The sequence below is a fragment of the Oncorhynchus tshawytscha genome, unplaced genomic scaffold (genome assembly GCF_018296145.1).
Source record: "Oncorhynchus tshawytscha isolate Ot180627B unplaced genomic scaffold, Otsh_v2.0 Un_scaffold_1528_pilon_pilon, whole genome shotgun sequence".
In the NCBI taxonomy this organism is placed as follows: Eukaryota; Metazoa; Chordata; class Actinopteri; order Salmoniformes; family Salmonidae; genus Oncorhynchus; species Oncorhynchus tshawytscha.
In genome coordinates, this window is record NW_024609832.1 from 204,468 (window position 1) to 220,402 (window position 15,935).

The 15,935-nt window shown below is 45.1% G+C and overlaps 1 protein-coding gene across 2 annotated transcripts in view; it reads right to left on the reverse strand.

The window, feature by feature from the left end:
• LOC112235116 (guanine nucleotide-binding protein subunit alpha-11) overlaps nt 1–14,432 on the reverse strand; it is a 40,024-nt gene extending 25,592 nt beyond the window's left edge. Inside the window, exon 1 of one of the 2 annotated variants that reach the window (XM_042319493.1) lies at nt 13,291–14,432. In XM_042319493.1, the coding sequence (XP_042175427.1) occupies nt 13,291–13,426 (136 nt within the window). In that variant the 5' untranslated portion in view covers nt 13,427–14,432. The remainder of the gene's footprint in view (nt 1–13,290) is intronic. The other variant, XM_042319492.1, reaches the window with a different exon arrangement.
• Nucleotides 14,433–15,935: the final 1,503 nt, after the last annotated feature.

Below are 15,935 nucleotides of genomic sequence, written 5' to 3' on the forward strand. Positions count from 1 at the left end.
CTCTCCCCCAGCCCACCCCCACCTCCCCTTCTCTTCACCCAGCCTCACCCTTACTCCATCTCTCCTCTAGAGCACACTACCAGCCTCTGTCTCCCTCCACTCCCCCAGCCCACCCCCACTTCTCTTCACCCAGCCTCACCCTTACTCCATCTCTCCTATCATGCCCCTAATCGTTGTCTTCCTCCCTGAGGCTGGAAACCATCTCCACCATCCACCTCCCCCCCCTTCCTCCCCTCGCCTCTCCCCTTCGCCTCATCCACCTCCCCCCGTCCCTCACTCTCTCATCCACCTCCCCCTCTCTTCCCTCTCCCAGTCCCTCACTCTCTCATCCACCTCCCCCTTCCTCTCTTCCCTTCGCCTCTCCCATCCCTCACTCTCTCATCCACCTCCCCCTTCCTCTCTTCCCTTCGCCTCTCCCATCCCTCACTCTCTCATCCACCTCCCTGTCAAGCATTTGGGATATTCAGAACTAGGATCTGTCCATTCTTTTTTGGTGGCAACCTAGAAAAACAGAGGTCACCTTTTAATAGATCACACTACTGGGTTTGATAACGCTTTCCTTCCCAGTCGGCAGAGAGAGAGCGCGAGAGAGAGAGACAGAGAGAGACAAAGAGAGAGAGAGACAGAGAGAGATAGAGAGAGAGACAGAGATAGACAGAGAGAGAGAGCGAACCAGAGCAACGCTTACATATACACTCACACACCTTTTACTAGCTGACACTACTTGGGTCTTTCCAGGCAGCAGCGCGAGAAAGACAGCAGCGCTTAGAAAAACGCCCACGAGGCTACAGCGCAGGGCGAAACACACAGCCCACACACACACACACACACACACACACGTCTGGTAAAAAGAGGGGTGTATGTGGTATCAGATATGATGGTGGCAAGAGAGCAGAGTAATAGAGGAACCGGTCAGCAAAAAGAATCTGGAGGTTGTGTTGAACTTGAGTAGTGTGTGTGTGTACACACACCAGTCAAAAGTTTGGACACACCTACGCATTCAAGGGTTTTTCTTTATTTTAATTATTTTCTACGTTGTAGAATAATTGAAGAAATCAAAACTATGATATAACACATAAGGAATCATGTAATAACCAAAAGTTGTTCAAATCAAAATATATTTTATATTTGAGATTCTTCAAAGTAGCCACCATTTGCCTTGATGACAGCTTTGCACACTCTTGCCATTCTCTCAACCAATTTCACAAGGTAATCATCTGGAATGCATTTCAACGGGTGTCTTGTTAAAAGTTCATTTGTGGAATTTCTTTCCTTCTTAATGCGTTTGAGACAATTAGTTGTGTTGTGACAAGATAGGGTGCAGGTAGGGTGCAGTCGCAAAAACCCATCAAGCGCTTTGATGAAACTGGCTCTCATGAGGACCGCCACAGGAAAGGAAGACCCAGAGTTACCTCTGCTGCAGAGGATAAGTTCATTAGAGTTAACTGCATCTCAGATTGCAGCCCAAATAAATGCTTCACAGAGTTCAAGTAACAGACACATCTCAACATCATCTGTTCAGAGGAGACTGCATGAATCAGTCCTTCATGGTCAAATTGCTGCAAAGAAACCATTATTAAAGGACACCAATAAGAAGAGACTTGCTTGGGCCTAGAAACACAAGCAATGGACATTAGACCGGTGGAAATCTGTCCTTTGGTCTGATCAGTACAAATTGGAGATTTTTGGTTCCAACCGCCTAGTCTTTGTGCGACGCAGAGTAGGTGAACGGATGATCTCTGCATGTGAGGTTCCCACAGTGAAGCATTGAGGTGGTGGTGTGGGGGTGCTTTGCTGGTGACACTGTTTTATTTAAAAAATCAAGGCACACAGCATTCAGCAGCGATACGCCATCCCTTCTGGTTTGCGATTAGTGGGACTATCATTTGTTTTTCGACAGGACAATGGCTCAACACACCAATAGGCTGTGTAATAACTATTTGACCAAGAAGGAGAGTGATGGAGTGCTGCATCAGATGACCTGGTATCCACAACCATGTGACCTCAACCCAGTTGAGATGGTTTGGGATGAGTTGGACCACAGAGTGAAGGAAAAGCAGCCAACAAGAGCTCAGCATGTGTGGGAACTCCTTCAAGACTGTTGGAAAAGCATTCCAGGTGAAGCTGGTTGAGAGAATGGCAAGTGTGTGCAAAGCTGTCATCAAGGCAACGGGTGGCTACTTTCTAGAATCTAAAATATATTTTGATCTGTTTAAAACTTTTGGTTACTACATGATTCCATATGTGTTATTTCATAGTTTTGATGTCTTCATTATTATTCTACAATGCAGAAAATAGTAAAAACAAAGAAAAACCCTTGAATGAGTAGGTGTGTCCAAACCTTTGACTGGTACTGTACATAGTAGATTTCCGATTTAGAAAAAAATAAAAAACCCCGAATCCCAACCAACCAGACCAAAGTCTGCACATGCAGACACAACCTGTAATATCTCAGAATGGATTTCCTCTGCTGACAGTTCAGTGCAATTTAAATACTTTTCTAATAAGTTCAATCATTTTTTAAATTCTGTTTCTATGTCTGGATTCCGTTTTTATAGGGCCATACCTAGTGATTTATGTGTGTGTATATATACACAAGTGTGTATGCAAATCCAGAGGTAGACATTTGCATTGTGGTAAAGCAGACTGCTGATAACAGGTTAGGTGAGGTTAACCAGTGGTGAGCTGTGGTTGATTATCTGTGTAGTTCATTTCTGGACTTCCCCACTGTGGGATGGGAACGTGATCATAGACTGTGTCGATGCTGCCCAAGCTTCGTCTGCAATGCCTCGCACCTAACAAAAAACACAACTACTACTTAGCGTCTGGGTATTTTCCAATTTGTTTTTCCCCATGATAGTTTTGTTGTACCCTGAACCTGTTGTGGAAACGTAGATGTGTGTGTACTACTTTAGAAAAGAGAAGAAATAAAAGGACTATTCAGCTAATCATAGTTAACACGGAGACATTTGGAGCGAAGAGACAGGAGCCTGCTGGGCGACTCAAAGTATACGTATCTCTCTGGCAGCATTTAGGAGACAAACACACACACACACACACACGAGTAGCAGCCAAGGCAGCCCTAAGGCATACAACACACACCAGCTGCCTACTAACTGTGGTTATAGAGATCCTGTGGTCAGCCCCAGGCCAGTCAATGTTACCTACGCTGTGAAGCCCCACTTCCCTTAGTTGGCCTACCTAAAAAAAAAAGAACACACACACACACCCCCCTTATCCCCAAGCTTAGTGTAAGAAGGGGGAACAAACGTATGTACCAGTGTATCAGTTCCATTTTGACATCACCAGCGCGAAGGGAAAAAAGGAGTGAATGGGGGGTTGCAGAGAAATAGGGATACAGAAAGAGGGGAGAAAGAGGCGTGGGGGGTCTGACCACTGGGGTATAAGAACTGGATACTGTGTCCAAGATGACCACTCTATTGTTTTCAAGGTACTCTACTCACGTTCGCCAATTCATGGACTGTCTATATCAGGGTTGCACCCGGGTTTATACAGACCAGCATCACATGTGCACTACCACTCAGTGCGCACAGGGAGCAGCAGGGGAAGCCACAACAACATCATCACCTTATCCAATAATATGGCAGACATCGGATGAATATAAAAATGTTAATATATTTGGCTGTGAGTGACAAATTAAGTTAGGTTTATTTTCGGGGAATTTTCGGCATCTGCTACAATTATTTGACTAATTAATTGAACATTTTTTGGCACAAATGTGATGACTAAAGGGTCTTATTAGCAGGCCTGGAATTTCTTAGGGGCAAGGCCATTTGGCCTTCAAGAGGAGCCCAATGTGCCAGGGCACCAAGGCCATCTGCCAGGGCACCAAGGCCATTAACCAAAATAGTCCATTTAAATCAATTTGAAAACTGAAACACATGTTTTTCGTAACATAATTTATGTAGTACAGAAATAATTAGCCTACATGTCAAAGTGCAGGTGATAGCCTACGCGTATTGGCAAGAGCATATCATGTCTAGGCCGATGCTGACATGAGGGAGGCGCCTGAAAATGTAGCCAAACTTTAAATGAGACTTTTAATTACATAGATATAGGCTAAACGCCAGTCATGTTTGATATGTATAAAGTAGGATCATTACTACTATCTAAAGGCTTGATTCTGTCCACATACCTGAGGGACTGTTCGTTCCGATAGGAAAGAAAGGCCAGTGTCTGCTGTGCACTTAAACATCACCCACCTTGCAATCTGAATGGAGGCAGTCAACATTTTGAAACTACTTAACCATAAACGCAATAGGTTAAAACCTGGAAGTTGATCCTTTTATGAGGCATGTCTTACCATGTTCTGACCATAGGAATGTTAAGGGGATTCTTTTATAAACACTTCCTCATATGCCATTGAAACCAGTGTCTCATGTTCTCAACTTTTGTTGTCCAGCAGCCAAAGACACAATTCTAGTCATTAACAACCCATGCATCTTTATGTTTTCCCTCTTGCTAACTCCCCGATCACACCGACAGCATCATTGCATTCTGGTACACCGGCAGTACATTCATTTCCAATGGAACGCTGCGTTTGCCTTGCAGCATCACGTTGCAGAGGCAGTTGCAGTGCGTTCTGTTTGGTTCATAGGTTGGATTTATCCGACGTAGGCATCAAACTGTATGCGTTAACTGCCTGACAGAAATGGTAGCAGAAGGTGAATGTTGAACTTTTGTTGCACACATCGAGGTGATGATGCGTACCATTTTGCACAATGACAATTTAGGTGTAATGGAGGTATACATTTCTGAAGGGTATTTTCATCTCTGTCATATGAAACCACTCGCATGTGTGGTGCACTTTTGCTGCTAAATGCATTTTGGAACATTCATGCTTATAGCCTACTGCCGTGTGCGCATTGCTGTGCTTTATAAATGTGAAGAAATAGCCTAATAGTTTATCAACATTTTCAGCTTAACTTTCTGATCTATTGCATCAGCCTCATTGCTTAAAAAATAAAGTATGTACAGTGGTTCCGTCGCATCCCACAACTGTCCCAGAGTGTTTGTGACATTTATTTAATGCACAATAGAATGTCTCACCTTTTGTACTATGGAGCATAGTAGATTGACATAGGCTATTGCTGTTCATTAGGCATACTCATCTTGTTGATGCGCCTCGGAATAATTGAACTAAAATTGGTTAGTTTTTTTATTCTGCTTTTATGTCTGGATTCCGTTTTTATAGGGCCCTAACTAGTGATTTGTGTGTGTGTGTGTGTGTATGCAAATCCAGAGGTAGACATTTGCATTGTGGTAAAGCAGACTGCTGATAACAGGTTATATGCACATCGGAATTCGGATAAGAATGGCCCGTGGTTACATCCCTGATGAGTCAGTCTTCACTTGTTGCCTCCCTTTGGAGCTGCGATGCCAGTGAGAAGGACCCAATCACGTGACAGGCATTGGTTAATAAGAATTTAATTATCTGAGAAAGACATGTGAGCGAGAGGTGCTTCGGAGCATGGTGATTGGCAGCTGGGAGAAGGGAAGAATAATTATTGTATTAGGCACAAGTGCACAATGGCCACTTTGGGTGCAAGGCATTCATTTTTTTTCGGGGGCAATAAGGCCATGGCCGTCGATGCCGCCGGGAAATTAGAGCTGCTTTTTAGGAATTTACCAATCTGATTTCTCTATGTGGCAATTATCTTTCTGGGCTGGGTGTCAGTTAATCTGCAGTACCGAAGCAAAACTGTAGGAGCAGTCAAAACCGTGCTTCTAGAACGGAACCGTGGCCTCTTGGGACTGACAAGGGGGTTGTAAATGTGACCACTTTCACCTCTACCCTCACAAGGCTCAAAACGGCAACAAAAAAAACAAACACTTGCATTTGCAACCATTTGACTTGGCAGTAAGACAGAATTTTTTTATTGGTCGCTAGGATGCAAGTGAAAAAAGAAAATGTAGCTGGTCACGTTAGTCTTTGGTTCACAATTAGCTTTTCAAAACAGCAATGGGTAAGTAAACCAGGTATCCAAAAATGTTGGTCCGAAGTCTTGGTTGAATCTTTGCGACGCGCAACTCAGTCATCATGCACTTTTTGAATTAACTTTGTTGTAATTTTTACCCCCTTTTTCTCCCCAATTTTTGTGATTACGATTTTGTCTCATTCCTGAAACTCCCCAATGGGCTCGAGAGTGAGAGGCGAAGGTCGAGTCGTGCCTCTTCCAAAACAAGACACACCAAACTGCGCTTCTTAACACCTGTTCTCTTAACCCTGAAGCCAGCAGCAATGTGTCAGAGGAAACACCGTTCAACTGACAACTGAAGTGAGCCTGCAGGCGCCCGGCCCACCAAAAGGAGTCGCTAGAGCACGATGAGCCAAGTAAAGCCACCCGCCCAAACCCGGACGGTGCTGGGAAATTATGCACCGCCCTATGGAACTCCCAGTCACTGCCGTTTGGGATTGAACCCCAGGCTGTAGTGACTTCGCAACACTGCACTGCAGTGCCACTTGGGAGGCTGAATGAACATCTCTAAAGGCATTCCCCAAAGAACCTTCCCAATTAAATAACTGCAAAGTAGGCCTACCTGGCAGAATGATTTCATGATGATTTGTATCAATCGCAGGACATTTGTTTAGCAAACTGCCATCAGATGTAGCCTACAGTAAAAACACAATTAGCCAACCAATGGTCTCTTGCTAGTTTACACACCCTCCAACGTTGCTTTTGTTCTCCCGATGTGGTTTAAGCATTGTCGTGGACTTAAATACAGAAATGGAATGTTCTTTTCTATAAAAAGGTGCTTTTGAGAGTGAAAACCTGAAAAAAAACCTGGGATAACTCAGAAGCCTGGAAAAATAAAACAGCGGGAACTGAATTTACCAAAAGATAAAAACTGATTTTATAGAACCCTACAAAGTGACTTTAAATCTTTAACACCCTTTTGAGATCAAATAAAATCGTTGCACAATTTTTTTCCCTCCAAACAATCAATATAAATGATATTGTCAAGTTAAAATGTAATTTCTTTGTGTATGGAGGGTAGGTCATTATAGACTATAGGCTACTTGCTCAGCCCGCAAGCGAAAGATAACATTGAAATGATGCATGCATCATCCTCTTTCCCTGGTCAGTATTATTTTAATTTGGGCCAGTAGCTTCCAGTTGGCACTGGCCCTGTGTGCCATTGGCAAATGTACCTGAATGTCAAGCTCTGCAAGGGCATGCGAATATAAAAGACAGCTAGTCATTATTAGGTTCTGTATGGAATGCAGGCACAATACGAGACACAGGTCAGGTCATTATCGCTGAGCAGTGGTGTAAAACCAGGTGCTGGTGCCATCAACTGAAAACGTTGGGAGCACCAGCACCACCAGAATAAAAGTTAGTCTAGAACTCTACCTCATAACCCCCCTACATCTCCAGAGAGGAATGCATGACCCCGTTTGGGCTGTGTGTGCGTGGTGTTCCATGAGGATTGGCGGCTGTGGGACACACTCGATTAAAATGCTCTTCATTAACAAGGCGAGCACCTGGGAAAGTATTTATAGGCTGGCTTCTGAGTGTGTGTGTGTGGGTGTGTCGGACTGTGAACCAGCCAGTCAGTCAGTCACAGTGGGTCAGAATCATAGAAAAAGTTTGGTGAACCTGAACACCATGTTGATGGCCTAGGAGGCAAAAAAAAAATGGAATATAGAATTATGCCATTTTTTTAATAATAGTATTTATGTAATGCAAGTCAGATAATTATCCCTAAACCTGACCCTTGGCATGGAGGGATTTAACACACACACACACACACACACACACACACAAGGCTGTCAAATCTAGCTCAAGAAGCATGACAACATTCCCTTATATGACCAAAATAATGAGAGAACACCTGAGTTCTCTCTCCTCCAGGCTATTTCTGCTCTGACCGTCACCAGGGTTTAGAACTAAACCCCTCAACCTGCCCCTGGCTAGTGAGTGACCACCCAAAATGAACTTAATCTGAGCTAGTTTCTCCTCCATTCGGAGAGTCTGAGCCCTGCTAGCCCAACATGAAAACCCCTCCCATTTGGAGCGAAGCAGCAGGGCAAGAAAGTGACTGAGTAGGCAGCAGTTCACTTAGCCAACAGCCCAGGTCACAGATACACAGCTCCAAGTCATGCTGCAGCAGCCCCCAACCCAGCCCCAATTCAGGCAACAGCTGCCCCCAGCCCAGCCAGCCAGTCCCAAGTCAAGCAACAGCAGCCCCCAGCCCAGCCAGCCAGTCCCTAGTCAAGCAACAGCAGCCCCCAGCCCAGCCAGCCAGTCCCTAGTCAAGCTACAGCAGCCCCCAGCCCAGCCAGCCAGTCCCTAGTCAAGCAACAGCTGCCCCCAGCCCAGCCAGCCAGTCCCAAGTCAAGCAACAGCAGCCCCCAGCCCAGCCAGCCAGTCCCTAGTCAAGCTACAGCAGCCCCCAGCCCAGCCAGTCCCTAGTCAAGCTACAGCAGCCCCCAGCCCAGCCAGCCAGTCCCTAGTCAAGCTACAGCAGCCCCCAGCCCAGCCAGCCAGTCCCTAGTCAAGCTACAGCAGCCCAGCCAGCCAGTCCCTAGTCAAGCTACAGCAGCCCAGCCAGCCAGTCCCTAGTCAAGCTACAGCAGCCCCCAGCCCAGCCAGCCAGTCCCTAGTCAAGCTACAGCAGCCCCCAGCCCAGCCAGCCAGTCCCTAGTCAAGCTACAGCAGCCCCCAGCCCAGCCAGCCAGTCCCTAGTCAAGCTACAGCAGCCCCCAGCCCAGCCAGCCAATCCCTAGTCAAGCTACAGCAGCCCCCAGCCCAGCCAGCCAGTCCCTAGTCAAGCTACAGCAGCCCCCAGCCCAGCCAGCCAGTCCCTAGTCAAGCTACAGCAGCCCCCAGCCCAGCCAGCCAGTCCCTAATCAAGCTACAGCAGCCCCCAGCTCAGCCAGCCAGTCCCTAGTCAAGCTACAGCAGCCCCCAGCCCAGCCAGCCAGTCCCTAGTCAAGCTACAGCAGCCCCCAGCCCAGCCAGCCAGTCCCTAGTCAAGCTACAGCAGCCCCCAGTCGAGCCAGCCAGTCCCTAGTCAAGCTACAGCAGCCCCCAGCCCAGCCAGCCAGTCCCTAGTCAAACTACAGCAGCCCCCAGCCGAGCCAGCCAGTCCCTAGTCAAGCTACAGCAGCCCCCAGCCCAGCCAGCCAGTCCCTAGTCAAGCTACAGCAGCCCCCAGCCGAGCCAGCCAGTCCCTAGTCAAGCTACAGCAGCCCCCAGCCGAGCCAGCCTAGAGCCCTCTCTGTGTTTTGACCAAGTAGAGGAAAACGCCACCAGAGCTGTGGAGCATGGCTGGTCCCATGGCCTGATATGGCCCTCAGCAGCACATGTTATAGGGGAGATGGGGGGAGGTAGAGTGAGTGAGGTCTCCATGGCCTGTCCCATCTTCGGGCATCAAAATTCCACTTTGGTCATACAAGCACTTCAACCAACCGAGCCATAGGAAACCACAGTATTTGCATGTACAATCAACTCCTGATAAATGCAACTGCCTGGGACTGTGGTACTTGTAACATCATGCATTGAACAGGCGAGTGTAGAACTATGGAGCATTTAAAAACAAGGTAATTGACCCGGAAAACCACGCATAGCCCTGGTGTGACTAATAGGAGTCAGTGACATATCAGTCTAAGCTTTATCCATGTTTAACAAAGCCTATTATAGACCTGGCCTAATCCTGCTTTACACCTCCTTATCCCTGCTCAGACACAAATACACAGCCTAAACTCACTTAGAATAGTCTGTTTACTGCACGACTGGTCACATAGAGGCACAGGCACACACTGCCTCTCACAGAAGTCCCACTGACTGACTAAAATCTGAAAATCTGATACAGGAAGTAGACTTCTCCACTGATCAGGGCTAGCTGATCCTGCAGAACTAGTACTGGTTTTAGTTCCAGCCCTGGTACTAGACTCACACAGCATTGCAACACAAGAGCAGGAATAGTCAGTAGGTATAAACAGAGATATATTGATGATGAAGTGAACAGTCCCAACCCACACATCCATCATCTCTGTGCTCCACTCTGAAGCAGTAGAATTGAGAAATGGAAGTGGGGAACAGTAATCCATCTGAGCCTACTGCAAACAGATAGTGTGTGTGTGTGTGTGTGTGTATACACACACACAACAAAAATATAAAACGCAACATTGCAAGAATTTCAAAGATTTTACTGAGTTACTGTTCAAAGGAAATCAATCAATGGAATTAAATTAATGAGGCCCTAATCTATGGAATTCACATGACTGTGAATACAGATATGCATCTGTTGGTCACAGATACCTTTAAAAAAGTAGGGGGGTCAGAAAACCAGTCAGTATCTGGTTTCAGCACCATTTGCCTCATGCAGCGTGACATCTCCTTCACACAGAGTTGATCAGGCTGTTGATTGTGGCCTCTTCAATGGCTGTGTGAAGTTGTTGGACATTGGCAGGAACTGGAACACGCTGTCGTACACGCCGATCCAGAGCATACCAAACATGCTCAATGGGTGACATGTCTGGTGAGTACGCAGGCCATGGAAGAACTGGGACATTTTCAGCTTCCAGGAATTGTGCATAGATCCTTGCAACATGGGGACGTGCATTATCATGCTGAAACATGAAGTGATGGCGGCGGATGAATGGGTCGGCAATGGGTCTCAGGATCTCGTCATGGTATCTCTGTGCAATCAAATTGCCATCGCTTAAATGCAATTGTGTTCGTTGTCCATAGCTTATGCCTGCCTATACCATAACCCCACTGCTACCATGGAGCACTCTGATCACAACGTTGACATCAGAAAACCGCTCTCCCCACTACACCATATACCACTGTCTGCCATCTGCCCGGTACAGTTGAAACCAGGATTCATCCATGAAGAGCACACTTCTCCAGCATATCAGTGGCCATCAAAGGTAAGCATTTGCCCACTGAAGTAAGTTACGATGCCGAACCGCAGTTAGGTCAAGACCCTGGTGAGGATGACGAGAACCCAGATGAGCTTCCCTGAGATGGTTTCTGACAGTTTGTGCAGAAATTCTTCGGTTGTGCAAACCCAGTTTCATCAGCTGTCCAGGTGGCTGAAGAAGCCGGATGAGGAGGTCCTCGACCGGCATGGTTACACATGGTCTGCAGTTGTGAGGCTGGTTGGATGTAATGCCAAATTCTCCAAAACGACATTAAAGGTGGCTTATGGTATAGAAATTAACATTAAATTCTCTAGCAATAGCTCTGGTGGACATTCCTTCAGTCAGCATGCCAACTGCACACTCCCTCAAAACTTGAGACATCTGTGGCATTGTGTGAGAAAACTGCACATCTTAGTGGCCTTTTATTGCCCCCAGCACAAGGTGCACCTGTGTAATGATCATGCTGTTTAATTAGCTTCTTGATATGCCACACCTGTCAGGTGGATGGATTATCTTGGCAAAAGGAGAAATAGTCACTAACAGAGATGCAAACAAATTTGTGCACAGAATGAGAAATAAGCTTTTTGTGCGTATGAAACATTTCGGGGATCTTTTATTTCAGCTCATGAAACATGGGACAAACACTTTACATGTTGTGTTAATATTTTTTGTTCCGTGTGAAAGATATAATTTTTTTCTCTGTGACCTAGGCCTAATATGCTCCCCACAGGTTCAAGTCAAGAATACAATACAGTAGGATAGAGTGTGATACAATTTTTAAAAATGTCTAAATAGCCTACAATAGAATAGTGTGTCTATGTGTGGTTTGGCCTACTTCTCAGAACTGAGCCAGGGTCCACAGGGAAATGACTGGAGAGAGGGGCAATCACACGTGTCAGACAACCTGGGATATGTTTTGTAAGTGTGAAACGGGAGCAAACGTTTCTGAAACAGAGCTAGTCTACTACCCAAAATGAACTTGTCCAATAGAAACACAATGCTATTTTTTATGTCTAAAAGACTGGTAGACACTGGCAATCTAAGGCCAGTTATTTTTCTCCTTTGGCTAAGGTTAGGATTTAGGAATGCCAAACTGATCCTAGAGACCTGTGTCTTAGGACAACTTCTACTGCCAGGAGCGTCTCCTTCGTGGTGGTCTGTAAAAGCACAGACACACATATACAGACACACACAAGTATCTACATGATTCTGACTGATGTTGAGAAGCTGCACCCAATGTTTCATATATACATTTAATTCAGAGAGCACACCAGAACTCTTTCCTAGGCAGGGTAGCCTAGTGGTTAGAGCGTTGGACTGGTAACCAAAAGCTTGCAAGTTCATATCCCCGAGCTGACAAGGTACAAATCTGTTGTTCTGCCCCTGAACAGGTAGTTAACCAGTCCCTGAACAGGCAGTTAACCTGCACTGTTCCTAGGCTGTCGTTGAAAATAAAAATGTGTTCTTAACTGACTTGACTAGTTAAATAAAAGTAAAATAAATAGAGCCTAGATCAAGCTATAGGATGTGCAAGACATCCTTTTCAGCTCATCTGTATTCTTTATTTAGCAGTGCAACTGTTACAATCTATTACCTTCCAATGGATCATTTATTGGGGCTGGGGTTAACATAAAAACAGCAGGGAGGGATCTGTTTTCTGCAATACAGTACCATTAACATGACCATATATGCTTAAATTCTTTTCACCATCAGATTCATTCTGAAATGGACCTCTCCAGTCCTTGAAGTAATAGTATTAGTGGTAGTAGAACTTGGATTCAGTACTAGTCAGCAGATATAACAATATGGCGACACTAACGTTGCTCATCTAATAATACATAGTTAGCATAACCACTTGATTTGATTATGGACCATTCCCCCGTTCTAAGAATTAAATTGAAGCCTAGCACTTAGCTAACTAACCGTTCATAGACTAATTGACGAGTTAAACCAGGGGTGAGTGGATGGTAAGCAAGATACAGTTAGTTAGTTAGCAAGCAAGCAAGCAATGACAGCAAATAGCTAGATGCCAACGTTAAGTAGCTAGTTGGTTAGCAAACACTAGTAGCACCAACAGCTAAAGTGACAAGATGTTGGCCAAGTGGCTTGGTGATTTAGCTAGCAACAGAAGGTAGCTAGCTACCTACCCATCTGACTAGCTAAAAAACTCGTTTGCTAACCAAACACATATCTAGCTAGCTAACGTGAACTAACTAATACATATTGACTGGTTAGCTAACATTAGACATCTAGCTAGTTCACTTGGGGGGGGGATGGAGGCCTGAAGCTAGCTAGCTAACCTATCTAGTTAACTAAATTGATATTTCACAAAACGGCAACTAGCTACCTATGGTTCAAAGAAACACCAAAATATGGATGACAGTTTGCGTTACCGAGAAGGAGCAATTTCAGTTCTCTCCTCGAGTCCCGCTTGTCTCGCCGGAGTTGTTTGTCTATCTCCGCATTGATTCGTTTCGATTCCTTCGCCTCTTCGCTCAGGCAGCAAGCCATCATCGACTCCAAAGTCATCCCTCCTGGTTTTGGCAGCCCGTGGGTTAGAATGGACTAGCTGGTTGGGTTAACTTTAGCTAGGTATCTAATATCCCGATCCTCGCTTCTAATGTCTGGCGAGGAGGTGGACTGAGGGGTCTTGGATGGGAATGGGGGAGGGGAGCTAGGGGCCTCGCTGTCAAGTTGTCCCCAACCGAGAACTGTCCGACTTCACCCGTGTACAGATCTCAGCAAATCACGGGAGGATCGGCGAAGAGGGGGCAGTGTCGGTGCGAGGGGGTGTGTTGAGGGCCTCTCTCCGTTGATGCGCGCTTCAAGCCTTGTTTAGATTTCTCACGTTAGCTAGCTAGTTGGACAACTAGCTAGCTAGCTAACTATCCCTATTACCCGCCTTGATTGCGATACCCCCTGTTCACTGACTTGGGTTCGTGCGTCCCCTGGTCCTTGGCCTGACACAACGAACGGGGCTAACTGCACTGTCGCGACATCCAACAAGCTAGTTAGCTAACGTAGCCAACTGTCCGCCTTCTCAGCGCCGTCCGCCCCCTAGCTAGAGACAAGCCACAATTGTCAATAAAATGCACACAAAGGCAACGCATCCATATGGCCAGTCTTGCAATGGCACAGTCACCACTTCCCAGCAAATGCTCGTCCTCCTTTTTCTATCCAACTAAACGCTAGCTAGTTTCCAGCGTTATGTCTCGATAGCTGAACGGCTTCGTGATGTGTCAGAGCTGTGATGCTGGCAAACTGAGAAATGACCATTCCCCAGTCAGATTTGGCTGACTAGCTAGCAGTGCAGCATTCGATTGAATCTCGCATCATTTTTGGCGCAGTTATCGCGCTATCTGACGTTAGCTTGCTAATACATTTCCCATGAAAACACAGCCGCTAGTTAAATAAACAGAAAACAAAATGCGTATTGATGGCCTCGCTAGCAACTAGCAGTTCCATTTATTAGAAGATCGTTGGGTTTCTGTTGAAAACCGTGGGTATGGCACACTCTAGTTGGATGCCAGGAGGGTACTAGGCAACCAAACTGAGTGACAGTGGGTTTGCACGTTACATGAGCAGGAAAAGGGGCGGGACGTCTTTTAATTCTGGATGTGGATTCTGAGAACCACTCAAATTAGGTCGATGCATTCAATGAACGGCATACATAAATTGCAGCTAGAAAGCAACGACAAATAATTCCGATTTTTGCCATATTGCTTTATGAGTTCATAATGGATCTATTTAGGGAGATTACCGGTATTGTTTTTTCAATGGCACAGGGATCAGCGGATTAATATCGCAGTTTCCACCCACTCATGATCTGCGGGTTTGCACTAGATGATGGAGTTTATGACCGTTAGGGTACTCGGGGGGTAACTAGCCCCCCTCAGAACAATGTCTAATTGCTGATTCAAAACAGCAACATTCGCACGACATTGCATGTCACCATTATTATCCGTAGTATGAGGAGATTTTTAATTCACCTGCACATACATTTTCTCTGTTGTTCCTTTTCCATACAATCCATTATGTACAATTACACTACATATTAATTGAATAATACAATATTTTAAATCACAACAGTTTTTAAAATGACATTCAGGATAAAAAGGGTTTCAATAGTTTTTAATTCAGAAAAATAATAATAATTGGAATATAATATTGGAATGGAATATAAGTAATAACATTGGAATATAACATTCAATAACAATAACTCATAACTTAACTAATTCATTCAGTGTAACATTGATGTGGCAAATCTCTTATGCTCTGCTATTGCACAATTCTAATTTGTACATAGGTCACAAATAAAACTATCCCCAGTAAAAGTGGAACACAACTCATAAGCCCACCTGTGACAAAAAACAGGGCGAGAGATGCCAATTGAAATGATCTCTCTTAAAAACGTAGCTAGCTATATGGCTATATCAAATCAAATCATATTTCTCACTTGTCCCGAATACAACAGGTATACAACCTTACCGTGCAATGCTTACTTAAATCCTTTAATCTTCTTAGGGCTAGGCCCTTTTTTCTCAATTTCCGCCTGACATGTGATGTGCCCAAAGTAAACTGCCTGTTGCTCAGGCCCTAAAGCCAGGATATGCATATAATTGGTACTATTGGAAAGAAAACACTTTGAAGTTAGTAGACATTTTTAAAATAATGTAGGAGAATATAATACAATAGATATGGTAGGAGAAAATCCAAAGAAAAGCCAACCAGATTTGTTTTTGAGAGCCCATGCTCTTACAATGGAAAGTATAGGGGCATACTGAATCCTAGCTCCCAGGATGCAATTCCTATGGCTTCCACAGGATGTCAGCAGTCTATGTTCAAGTTTTCAGGCTTGTAACTTCAAAAACGAATAAGAAAGATCCGTTTTAGTACAGGAACACAGTCTTGGAAATGAATGTATTGAACATACTTCATTCCGTAAGACATATTACAGTTTGATTACATTTTGATTATCTGAGAAGTAAATAGAAACGTATTATGACTTCAGATTGCTTTCTCTGCATGTTGAACGAGT